Genomic DNA, 11,319 nt, shown 5'->3' with positions numbered 1-11,319 from the left:
AGGACATCTGCTACAAACTACACCACAGCAGCTTTAGCCAAGGATGTGTCAGCCCCCAGAGCCCCCCCCAGGCCACAGGGTCCCTCCAGCACAGCCCCTTTAAGGGCACCAATGCGGCACGACATTAATTTTAGCCTGGAGCACAGCCAGGGCGTGGGGCAGCTGCTCAGCTCTCACAGCCTGCCCTCTGCACTGCCCCAGCACTGCAGCCCAGCAGCGCCAGAGCCATGGCTGAGGAACAGAGAGAGCTGGAGGAGAGGATCATCATCAAGGACCAGCACACCAAGGAGATCGACCTGGTGAACAGAGATCCAAAGCGGATCAACGAAGACGTTGTAAAGGTAAGGACTTCCTGAGCACTGCTTTTAGGAGACTAGCTCCCTTCCCATTGCACAGAGTGTAAGCAGCCAGGTCTTCATCACTGCCATGAGAGCCAGGGGCTGCACTGCAGGTGGCAGGGGGAGGAGAACAGCCTCTGCCCCCACGGTGCACATGGCCCCATTGATGCTGTGTTCTATTCCTTGAACGCACTGCCCGTCTCCACTGGCCTGAAAACATATGGGGCTGCCCTCACTGGTCACAGCAGTGGGAAGCCAAAAATAAAATGGGGTCAGCCCATACCACTGCTTGAAAGGGAACCTTTGAAAAAAGCTGTGAAGATCTTGCTAATGTTCAAGGCTCAGCAGTTTGAGCAGCAGAGCACTGAGATAAGCACTGTCCTGTTTGCAAGAAGACCGTTTCCCCTGCATGCCAGCATGGGGTGCAGCAACCCGCCTCTATTTTTGATCAAAAGGAGCACACGTCTCTGAAAAGGGGAGAGGAGAGAGAAAAGGGAAAAGGAACGCCTCTTCCTAAGCAGTGACCATTGAAACTTGTCCGCTCTGTCAGCCATGTAATGGGATTTGTTAGAATAATACTGGGGTAAGGTTGGCCCAAAGTGGGGCAAGGAGGAGAGGGATGAGTTTTATTAAAACTGCTTTGAGATCAAAGCAAACGGCACACCAGGAGGGATGGCACAGCCCAAGCTGCTCACAAAACTTCTGAGCAAGCTGTGACCTTGATGGCACCAGTGAAAAGCATTTGTGTGCTGAAATGCTTTGTATTCCAGTGGAGCCCCAGCAGTGCCCTGAGGGGCTGCGCAGTGACAGCCATAGGAGGGCACCTGCAGGGGTGAGGGGTGCCTGCAGGCCTCTGTGCAGCAGAGCTGCTGGGGATAAGGGCCAGCCGTGGGAAGGGGATGCAGTGCAGGAGCAGCACCCAGTGCCTGCAACAAGGCCTCCCCCCAACCAGGGGCCATTCCCATCCCCTTTTTCCACTCAAGCTCCAAAAACCCTGCAGAGTATTTTCCAGCCCATCAACTCATGTAATTACACTGCTTCCTCTGCTTTCAAAGCATTTGATGAAGCCACCTCACATTCTTCCAGACCCAAAAATAGACCAGATGATAAGCTGGGCAGGGAAAGGCACAGCCACAGCCCCAGTACTGTGGAATAACATGGGCAGCCGAAGCCTCTCCGCAGTGGGCAGCAGCACACCAGGAAACACCCTGGGCATACATCAGAGCCGTGCAGGGGGAGGCAGCAGCCACACAGGCAAAGGGCACCCACCTGCAGGCAGCAGAGTCCTGGCACACACACGGCAGCAGCGCATGGCAAAGCCCTGGAGCCTCCAGCCTCCTCCCAGCAGTGGCACAGGATGTGCAGGTAGAGCCTGGGGGCATTCGCTGAAGGCTGTGGGGCAGAGCCCAGCTCGGCATTCAGCCTGCGTCCTATCTCTCCTCAATAGCCCCTCCTGATACACAGGGAGCAAAAGGAAGAGAAAAGGGCAGACTCCTTCTTATAGCCTGCTGCTGCCCTCACTAATCATCCCGATTAGCTGGCCAGGCAGCTGGAACCTGTTTGGATCTCAGCTGGGCAGGGTCTGGAGGGGATTGGAGCTGCTCCCCTGTGCCCACCCGCACCCACACACAGGGCTGTTCTTTCCCAGCTCATGTCTGTGTCTGTCCTGGTGCCTGCTGCCAGCCCCAGGAAATTAAAGGTGATGCGGAATGACCTTATGATCAAAGAGCTTTCAAAAACAGAAGAGATGCTGCAGTTGGACATAAATGCATAAGCAGACAGGTCAGCCTAACCAAGGAAAGGTGCTTCTTCTGAAGAAAATTGGCTTGGTTCATACATTCCCTAAAAATGGCTTCCAATGCAGCAAGGTCTGTGCATGATTTGGAGGCTCTTAGGAATATTTGCAATGCTCCCAATGGCTGCGTATAGCAATGATATTCCTGCAAGGACATGGCCAGGCTGATCCCTCCCCCTTCAGCAGAACGCAAACAGGCAGAACCGGGTATCTCACCTCCAGATGTATAACAAGAAAATCATAGATCAGGAGCACTGTGGGGTTTTACTAGCACCAACACCTCCTGCGTGTGGGCAGCCCGTGTCCTTGAATGCTAAAAAAGCATAGGAATGGGCTCTGTCTTCCTCAAGTATGGCTGTGCCCATCCCTGCCTGTGGCCATGTCCTGTCCTGTGGGCACAGTGCACTGCTGGGCACGAGGCCCCTCCAACCTGGGCCCGGTGTCTGTGCCCACCCTGTGACAGAACCAATCCCTCCCCCTGAGCTTCCCCACACACAGCAGCTCCTGCACCTCGCCTTGTGCCAACGCTCCCTCCCTCCATCCCGTGCCAGGTGGATTTTGAGGATGTGATAGCTGAGCCCGTGGGGACGTACAGCTTTGACGGTGTCTGGAAAAGCAGCTACACCACCTTCACCGTCAGCAAGTATTGGTGCTACCGGCTGCTCTCGGCCGTGCTGGGCATCCCCCTGGCCGTGGTCTGGGGCTTCCTCTTCGCCCTCATCTCCTTCTGCCACATCTGGGCGGTGGTGCCCTGCATCAAGAGCTACCTGATCGAGATCCAGTGCGTCAGCCGCATCTACTCCCTCTGCATCCACACCTTCTGCGATCCGCTCTTCGAGGCGCTCTCCAAGATCTGCAGTAACGTCAGGGTCGTGCTGCGGAAGGAAACCTAAATCCCAGCAGCACCACAGCCGCCACGCTGTGCCGGTCCCCGAGCAGCCACAGTGCCCGCTGGGTCTCTGCTGCCGTGCCGGGGCTCTGGGCACAGCTGTCCTTGGGATGTCAAGGACACAGAGGCACCTGTGTGCTCTGCTGGTGCTGCCCCGAGCGCTGTGCTGCCCTGGGGCCCGGGAGGTCTCTTTGTTCAGATATTATTCTCAATTTATTCTTCCCTCTGCTCCCAACAAGTATTTGAGGCCAAAGTCCCTCCCAACGCGATGCCACAGAGGGAGGCACAGTTTGCATGGTGCTCCTCTGCTGCGGGGTCGTGGAGCTCTGCTGCCCTCAGCAACGTTGCACTGATGCTGCACAGCACTGCGCCTCGGGGTGGCTGCAGTTACATGTAGTGAAGGATATTTGAATGTTTGTAGGAAAAAAATGTTTCTGAAAACACTTTATCACAGGTATTTTTTTAAAGGCTTTTGTTGAAATAAAAAGAATTTAAAACCACATTGGAATTATGTTCTTTGTAGTGTTGCCGTTGTTCTGCTTATTCCCATCCTGAGCCAAATCCCAGCCCAGCTCCCACCACCTCCCACCCCCACGGCCCCACAAGCAGCCCACACCGCCCTGCCGCAGTGCCTCTGATTCCCTTTGGCCCTTTGAGGTCATGGTTGGTGTCCTCCTGTGGCGACAAATCCCCACCATGCCTCACTGCCAGGAGAAAGAAGATGAACACGGGGAAAAACGGTGTGCTTTGGGAATGCCTTAAACCAGTCTGGTGGAAGGTGCTGAGATGGGCTGTGCATGCTAACAGCTCACTGAAGCTCCTGGAAAAACATGGAAAGGAAAGCCACAGCATGGCAGGTTAACAATGTATGTGTTGGTGACAGTGAAAAAAGAAACTGGTACAGATTTCAGTGCGCTTTTTGTACCCACTCCCAGTGCTAAGGCTGAGCCTTGCTGCACTCACGGGGTTGCAGGCAGTGAGGAGAGCAGCACCGGGCCCCCCTCAGCGCTGCCTCATGCAGCACATGGAACACTGCACACAGCACTCAGCGCACTGCCCTGTGCTCAACAGCACCCTCACGCCATGTCAAATGCATCACAGCCATCCATGGCCTTTGCCCTTTGGCACAGTGCTCCTCCTGCACCTCCCCTCCATCAAGACACAGCCAGAAAGTTTTATTTACAGGTATTCCTTAACAATTAAAAAACCCATGCTGTGAGCATGACTTTGTGCGTTACAAAGCAAGAAGGTTGCATTGGTGGAAAAGATCAAATGCTATCAGCTGCAGACCCAGAACAAGTGCTTGGCCTCGGAGGACCAGATGGCAGCTCCTCAACCCCACGGAGCCCCAGTGTAACCCAGATGCCTTAGGAGAAGCCTGGAGCACGCTCAGCAGATGCGTTATTGCACAGATCCCCAGTCCCACGCTGGCGTTACTCAGCCCCGTCCCAGATGAGCTCCATGCAGGAGGCAGGAGGGGCTCCGACGACGGTCCGTGCATTAAAGCCGCCGGTGGGAACGGGCCAGGCGCTGCTCAGCCCCGCACAGCCCTGAGCACGGAGTTCTCCTCGCCGCTGCCCGGCCCGACGCGGCGCGCTGCCCGCGCTCTCCCGCACACACGTCTGCACCCCTATTTATTTACACCGCACTCCCCACCGCAGTCCCAGCGCTTCCCAGCACTCGGCCAGGTGCCCTCACGTGGAGGGCGGCTGCGCCAGGCTGCGCTGGCTGCTGCTGCGGCAGCTGAGCACGAAGGAGGACGAATGGCTCTTCCTGCCCACGCTCAGCTCGCAGGCCGGCCGAGCCTTCAGGTACCGCGCAGAGCAGCAGAGGAAGCGCCGCATCAGGTCGTGGAACAGGTGCCCCGTGTACAGCATGTAGATCCAGGGGTTGCAGCAGCTGTTGAGGCTGGCCAGCAACATGGCGATGATGAAGGGGGAGGCTGCAAGGAGAGAGCGCGTCAGGGTGCGGGGCGCGAGGATTTCCTGTGGGCCCCCGGCCCCGCGCTGCCGCTGCGAACGCAAACAGCGGGCGGAGGGCGGAGCCGCGGCCACGGCACAGCGCTGGCTCGGCGCGAAGCGCTTTCCCTCCCGACGGCCCGGAGCTCAGATCGGTTCCGTCCCATCAGAACAGGGTTGCTGACCCAGAGTCGCGCCAACCCCCAGCCCTGTGCCCTCGCCCTGCTCTCCCTGTGCCCTGCTGGGAAGCACCGGGTCTGGCTGTGCCTGCTCCCTCTGCGCCTCAGCCAAAACGCGCTCACACCTCTGAAACCAGAAGAAAAGCACAAACTGTGGCTCCGGTTTCCAAATTCCCCTTTAACCCGCTCACCCATAATTCCTGCTCTAGTGACAACTGCTCCAGCTGCTCCTAATAAAAGGAAACTGCTGAAAGTCCGTGGTGAGAGAACTGAGGCACATCACAGCATTACAGACTACTTTAGAAAAAGATATACATCCATCTTTCGCGGACTCAGCTCTGCTGCCCCTGGTGCTGATAAATTGCACTTCGTAGTGCATGGCTGCACCATTAGGCCCCCAAGAGCGCCCCAGGAGCACCCCGAGAGCCAGATCGGCCTGCCAGGGCAAGGGCTGGGGACATTACATGGCGGAGATGGGGATGTCACACTGAGGGACTCCCTGCTCTGTTCAGGGGCCAGCAGAGGCAGACACGGCCGCGGTCTGTGGGCAGCTGCAGCTGAGAGCCCGGTGCTCCGCGCAGCCTTGAGGACAAAGCACCAGCGTTTGCTCGATGATGGGTCAGGAGAAGCCCTCGGGGCTGCGGGTTGGATATACAGTGAAAGACACGGCATCGTCAGCGTCTGAAAATCAGACATTCGGACTAGACAGAATTCGGAAAACCAAGAGAGAGCTGTCGGGAGCATCCGGGACGGCTTAAAAAGCTGTGCTGAACTTCCACACCTGCAATAAGTGAGCAGAGAGAAGCAAAAAAGGCACAGCGAGGGCTGCTGGAGCCGGGCAGGAGAGCTGCTCCGGCGGCAGGGCTGCGGGGACATCGCGGTGCCACCAACAGCCCGGTACTGGCGGACCGGACCCAGCCGCAGAGCACAGAGCCGCAGCCCGGTGTTGGCCTCCGGCAGCCCCACGCTGCGCACTGCCGCTGGTGCCCAAAGCGCTGCCCCTGAGCGCACTTTGCTGTCCTTCCTCTCAGCTCACAAAGTTGTGCAGAGCTTTTCCGCGCGCGGCTTTTCCCAGGTGCTGGGACGCTCCCGTGCAGGGGCAGCAGCGGCTCGCACAGCACGCGGATCTGAGCCGGGCGGTGAGTCTCACTGCTTGCAGCCCCGGGGATGGCAGCAGCAGCCAGCACCGAGCTTAAAACATAGCAAAGCGGTGACAGCGCACCCAGGAGGCAAAACTCCTAAATCGGAGGGCTTTTGGAAGACCTGTGCTTCATCCAGAGCCATACAGAAGCAGCACAGTGCCCGGGCGGGTGAGAACAGAGGGGAGCGACGGGAGGGCAGAAGAGTTGCAAGCAGAGAAGTCAGCGGCGACAGAGCGGTACCGCAGGAAAAAAAAAAAGGATTGGGCACGGGAGACGCGCGGCTCCAGTGAGGGGAGCTCAGGGGCAGCCGCCGCCGCCTCTCCCGGTGCTGCTCCGCGCTCAGAACCTCTCCTCTCCCCTCCAGACTCCCGAGCCCCCGAGACGTTGCTGTCTCTCCCAGCCCCCGGCCCGGAGCGCCGCAGTCCCTGCACGCACACAGCCGCGGGGGGAGGACGTACCTTCCTGCGGAGCGTTGGTGTCCCACACAGACCACATCTGCACGAAGAAGAAGGGCGTCCAGCACACGATGAACGCCAGCACGATGATGAAGGTCATTTTGACTGTCCGGATCTTGGCTTTGGAGATGAGCCGCGTGCTGCTGACCCTGGCAAACGCCGCTCCGCCGCGGGCGGTGGAGCTCAGCCCCCCGGGGGGGCCGTGGGCCGTCTTCAGCTTCACGTTCTGCCAGATTTTGAAGCTGATTAAGCCGTAGCAGACGCTCAGCATCAACACTGGGATGATGTAGACCATGAGGGTTATCCAGGTGACATAAGCTTTGGGTCCCCAGGGCTGGATGAAGTCCGCCCAGCAGTCGTAGACTCCGTTCCCCACATCCCGCAGGGAAAAGATGTGGATCTGGGGGATGCTGACCAGCAGGCACAGCAGCCAGGTGAGCAGCACGGAGACCCGGTCCGCCCGCCTATGCAGGGACCGCAGCGGCTGACAGATGGCCAAGCAGCGGTCCAGGGACATCAGCAGGAGCATGTAGGTGGAGGCAAACATCCCTACCACCTGCAAGTACTTGATCAGCCGGCAAAGGAAGTCGGGGCCGTAGAACCTGAAGGTGATGTCCCATATGAGCTGGGGCAGGACCTGGAAGACGGCCACCACCAGGTCGGCGATGCTCAGGTGCTTCATGAAGAAGTACATGCGGGAGTGCTTCTGCCGGGTGGTGTGGATGGCCAGCAGCACGCACAGGTTGCCGCTCAGGGCGAGGAAGAGGATGAGGCAGAGCACGGTCACCTCCACCTTGGCCATGTCCTCGTTCCGCTTCAGGGGGTCCGCGGTGCCGTTCCTGACGGTCGCTCTGTCCTCGGGCTGCAGGCTGCCGTTCCCCAGAGTGCCGTTGGCCCACAGGCCGCTCCCCGCCAGGTACAACTTCTCCATGGCCGCCCCGCATAGAGCCGAGCACCTCCCGGCCCCTCACGACCCCGCTCCCCGCGGCGTCGCGTCCCCCCCGGGCGGCTGTGCCCGAAGAGCCCCCCGACAGCGGCCCCCCCCCGGCCGCACCCCGGGCTCCCGCCGCATCCGCAGCCCGCGGTCCCGACGCGACAGCAACGCGAGGAGCGGCACGCGGGGGAGCCGGCAGAGGAGCGCCGTCCGGCCGGCAATCCGCGGCCCCGCCGCTGCCGCACGCGGCTCCAGCACGGGGAGCGCGGAGAGGACCCCCAGCCCCGGGCGGGGCGGGGATAGGGATAGGGATGGGGAGGGGGCCGGCTCCGTCCCGCCCCGCCCGCGGGCACGGATGGGACCGGGGTAGGTCCCGCCCGCTCGGAGCGGCCGCGAGAGGGAGCGGCAGCGCCGCGCCGTGCGGCCCCCGACCCCGATCCACGTTCGGGGAGCTCCGACCCGAGGAGGATCCCCTCTGTGCGGCGGCCGGCAGCGGCGGCTTTGGGCTCTGACGCTGGGAAAGAGCGGCGCGTCCCTGAGCGATGCCGGGTTCGGGGCTCTCCGCCGGGGCTGTCCCCGTGCCTCGGCGGGAGCGGATGGCAGCCGCGTGCCGCTGCTCGCGCTGTGCTGCCTGGCAGCCGGAGCGGCGGCGACCCCCGAGGAGTTTTTCTTTCGGGATTATCTGCGAGTCCTGCTACGCCACCGCTAGAAAGGAAAACATACGCGGCTACGTTCGATACCGTTCGCCGTCAGTGCCGACCTCGGCCCTCGCACGGCGGGGCAGAGCAGTGTTTCCTCAGCGCTCGCTGCCCCGGCGGCCCAGCATCTCTGCTCAAGGAGCGGAGGAGCACCGCGCAACTCCGCCCGCCTTTCCCCGCAGCAGCGGCCACGCGGGGCCCCCCGGCGCTTTTTCACCTCGCAGCCCCGAGCGGCCTCCCAGCGCAGCGCTGCCGCCGTCCCACCGCGCTGCTCCCCGCCGCTCCCACCCTTCGGCCCCGAACAAACATCCCCGCGGTTATTTTTAAAGATTTTTGGGAACCTTTTGCTCTGTGCGAGATGTAAAAATGTTAAACGCTTTGGCGAGTTCTTCCTTCTAGGGTTCACGCTCTTCTCCCTCCGGGCAATGAAACGCTGTGGGAATCGCTGAGGATAGCAGCTCACCATGGGCAATGCTTTCTTTTTTTTTCTTTTTCCCTCGTTCTACTCTTTTCAGGAGAGTTCTGTAGGAGGAAGGGACCTCGCTGAGATCCTGGCTGTGGTGGAGTCAGGGAGAGCTCTGAGCTGCCTTCGGTTTCGCTTCGGCGCTGCTCCTTCGGCGTCCCGCTCCAGCTGCAGGCTGTGCCTGGGGGCGGGTTGGGGCGGTCGCGCTGCTGCCACACACCTGAGGTGTGGACCCTGGGATGGGGCAGCGCTGCCCCCTCCGTGCTGTCAGAAGGTCGTCAGCCCTAGCTGCAAGGAGCCCTTCGTGGGATAGGATGGAGCCCGTGGATGCAGACCACAGCCTGTGCTGCTTCTGGTGCCCGGGAGTGCTGTGCTGTGCACGGGGAGCTCACCGGGGCTCGTCCTGTTTGTCTCCCTGCCAATGCCAAACCTGATGCTCTGTCCGTTCTGACCTAGAGGTGCAGAAGGGTCCTGCTGAGCTGCTGAGGGGAAGGGCTGCACTCCTTGTGTCCAAACACGGGGTTTAAGGTGTGGAAGGTTTCCATCAGCCACACTTGGAATGTGCTGGCTCTGGGTGAGGCTTCATGCTGACATCTGCACAGAGCACAGGGTGGGCTGCAAAGCCAGGCCAAGCGCTGGATGTTCTGCAACCAAACCCTGGCAGAGCAGCAGCAGGGAGCGCCTGTGGCCTCTGACAGAGGGCTGCGATTTACTCCTCCCCATCCCAGAGGGGGATCAAACCAGAAGAGCAGTGCTGCAAGCCACATGCTACACGTGCACCCTGAAGGGAAGCCTGCAGCCCCTCACTGCCGCTGGGGTACCGCAGCACAGCGTGCCTGCAGCTTTCCTCTCCCATCTCCTGCGCACCCCCAGCTCCCAGCACATCCCTCAGCTTTGGGGCTGGGCAGCCTCATTCAGAGCTCTGCCTTCATGAGGCCTGCCTGTAGCGAGCAGCGAGCAGCACCGACAGCATCTCCATCCATACGAGTTTCTCCTCTCCCGGGTGGCTCAGAGACACACATCACTCGCTGGGTTTTGGCACCTGCCCCACCTATTATACAATATCTGATTCTCCCACACGTTTTCTCATCTATTACCCCGAGTTTTGGCTGTCACCATTTGGCAGCTGACACGTCGTTTTACCAAGCCACAAAGATTCACCCAAAGGCAGAGAACGAGTTCCTGCAGTGTCCCAGGCTGCTTCCCAAGCAGTGGGACCTGCAGTGCTGCACGAGGACAGGAGGTCACCTCCACCACATGCAGCTCTTCTCCTGGCTGTGGGCTGAGACTGAGCCCAGCGCTCACTGGTGGGGGCCATGCTGTCCTAACCCTGCCCCATCCCTGTGCCACCCCTCCCAGCCCAGCCGGGCAGCTCTCCCCACCTCCAGGGCTGAGCAGTGCTGGAGCCCTTTTCCCTGCAGCAGCAGCACTTTGGTGTGCAGAGCAGGAGGTGCAGCGGGCAGAAATCACAGGACTTGTTCTTTTGAACATTCCTCTCCTTGTCAACTTTGTTCAGTTGCCATTAAAGGGAAACCCCCCGACCCATCCTCAGAACGACTAATTCCAGTCAAAACAAACTCCCTCTGTAGTTGCCAGCTGCCATAATGAATTATTTCACGGTGCCCATAAATGCTGCTTTGAGCAGCCGAGGCTGTCAGCGTCAGATGTGAACCAGCTCCTACAGGTAGCTCCCCGGCAGGACCCGGCCGGGCACGGCACGGAGCAGCGCCTGCAGGCACGGCGGATGAGCAGCTCCCACCCGACAGCAGCAGCGCAGTCACCGAGCAATCAGAACCCGCTGCTGTCAGCCGCACGTGGCCGCTGCCGCTGCTGTGCGTGCCGCAGGAGCCCTTCTAACCGCGCAGCTCCAAACGGCGTTACTGACTGGCAGTGCTGCTTATGCTTACCCCCTTCTAAAGGGGAACAGCAGGAGATGCGTGAGAGCCCGGTGCAGTGCCATCACGCTACCTGCACGTCAACTTTCTGGCACCAATTAGTGAGGGCGCGGTGCCAGGCTGGGCGGCCCGATGCCGTGAGAGGGTCCGGCCGTGGGGCTGCAGCTGCAGCCGGCAATGTCTGCGTGGGAAGGGGACCGCAGGAGCGGGACGTGGCGCTCCGCGGCGCCGGGAGCACCGAGCGCTGGCAGCCCGGCGCGGGGATGGGGCGGGGACACCCCGCAGCTCCATCTGCAGGCAGAGCTCCCGGCAATGAGAAAACAAACAGCGCTGAGGCAAAGAGGCCTGAGAGAATCACAGGGTTTTCTGAGTCACCCCCCGCTCCTTCCAGCTTTAATACATCTACAATGCCGCCGAGCTGGGAAGATATTTGTTTTAAAAATACATGCGTTGGAATAATCAAAAGCGCCAAGGCTAAATTTAATTTCGATTTACTGCTGCATCCGAAATAGCAGTTTTTCCAACAGCTCTCTGGAATCCCAACTTTACAGCCCCCATGGCACACGGGCCTGG

General features: G+C 60.2%; 2 protein-coding genes across 2 annotated transcripts; one reads left to right on the top strand and one right to left on the bottom strand.

Annotated features, from left to right (window-relative positions):
• Positions 1 to 215: 215 nt before the first annotated feature.
• CAV3 (caveolin 3) lies at positions 216 to 3,026 on the top strand. The gene is made up of 2 exons (XM_042823759.1): positions 216 to 341; positions 2,685 to 3,026. Exons 1-2 carry the CDS (start codon positions 228 to 230, stop codon positions 3,024 to 3,026), a joined length of 456 nt encoding a protein of 151 aa, XP_042679693.1. The 5' UTR covers positions 216 to 227.
• A 1,150-nt stretch (positions 3,027 to 4,176) lies between these two features.
• OXTR (oxytocin receptor) lies at positions 4,177 to 7,687 on the bottom strand. Its single transcript, XM_042823633.1, has 2 exons — positions 6,760 to 7,687; positions 4,177 to 4,964 (listed from the first exon to the last, which is right to left on the bottom strand). Exons 1-2 carry the CDS (start codon positions 7,685 to 7,687, stop codon positions 4,717 to 4,719), a joined length of 1,176 nt encoding a protein of 391 aa, XP_042679567.1. The 3' UTR covers positions 4,177 to 4,716.
• Between the last annotated feature and the right edge of the window lie 3,632 nt (positions 7,688 to 11,319).

This window comes from Centrocercus urophasianus, unplaced genomic scaffold (assembly GCF_019232065.1).
Source record: "Centrocercus urophasianus isolate 14NV4802_14NV808 unplaced genomic scaffold, USGS_Curo_1.0 seq_22, whole genome shotgun sequence".
NCBI classification, from domain to species: Eukaryota; Metazoa; Chordata; class Aves; order Galliformes; family Phasianidae; genus Centrocercus; species Centrocercus urophasianus.
The sequence above is the reverse complement of the archived record's forward strand: the minus strand, read 5'-3'. Positions and strand labels throughout refer to the sequence as shown.

Excerpts from the sequence above, each read along its gene's own strand:
- CAV3 (XM_042823759.1), top strand. The coding sequence starts at position 228 with ATGGCTGAGGAACAGAGAGAGCTGGAGGAGAGGATCATCATCAAGGAC. Across the intron at positions 342-2,684 it reads TCAACGAAGACGTTGTAAAG|GTGGATTTTGAGGATGTGAT; the intron begins GTAAGGACTTCC and ends ATCCCGTGCCAG.
- OXTR (XM_042823633.1), bottom strand. The coding sequence starts at position 7,687 with ATGGAGAAGTTGTACCTGGCGGGGAGCGGCCTGTGGGCCAACGGCACT. Across the intron at positions 4,965-6,759 it reads CACCAACGCTCCGCAGGAAG|CCTCCCCCTTCATCATCGCC; the intron begins GTACGTCCTCCC and ends CTCTCCTTGCAG.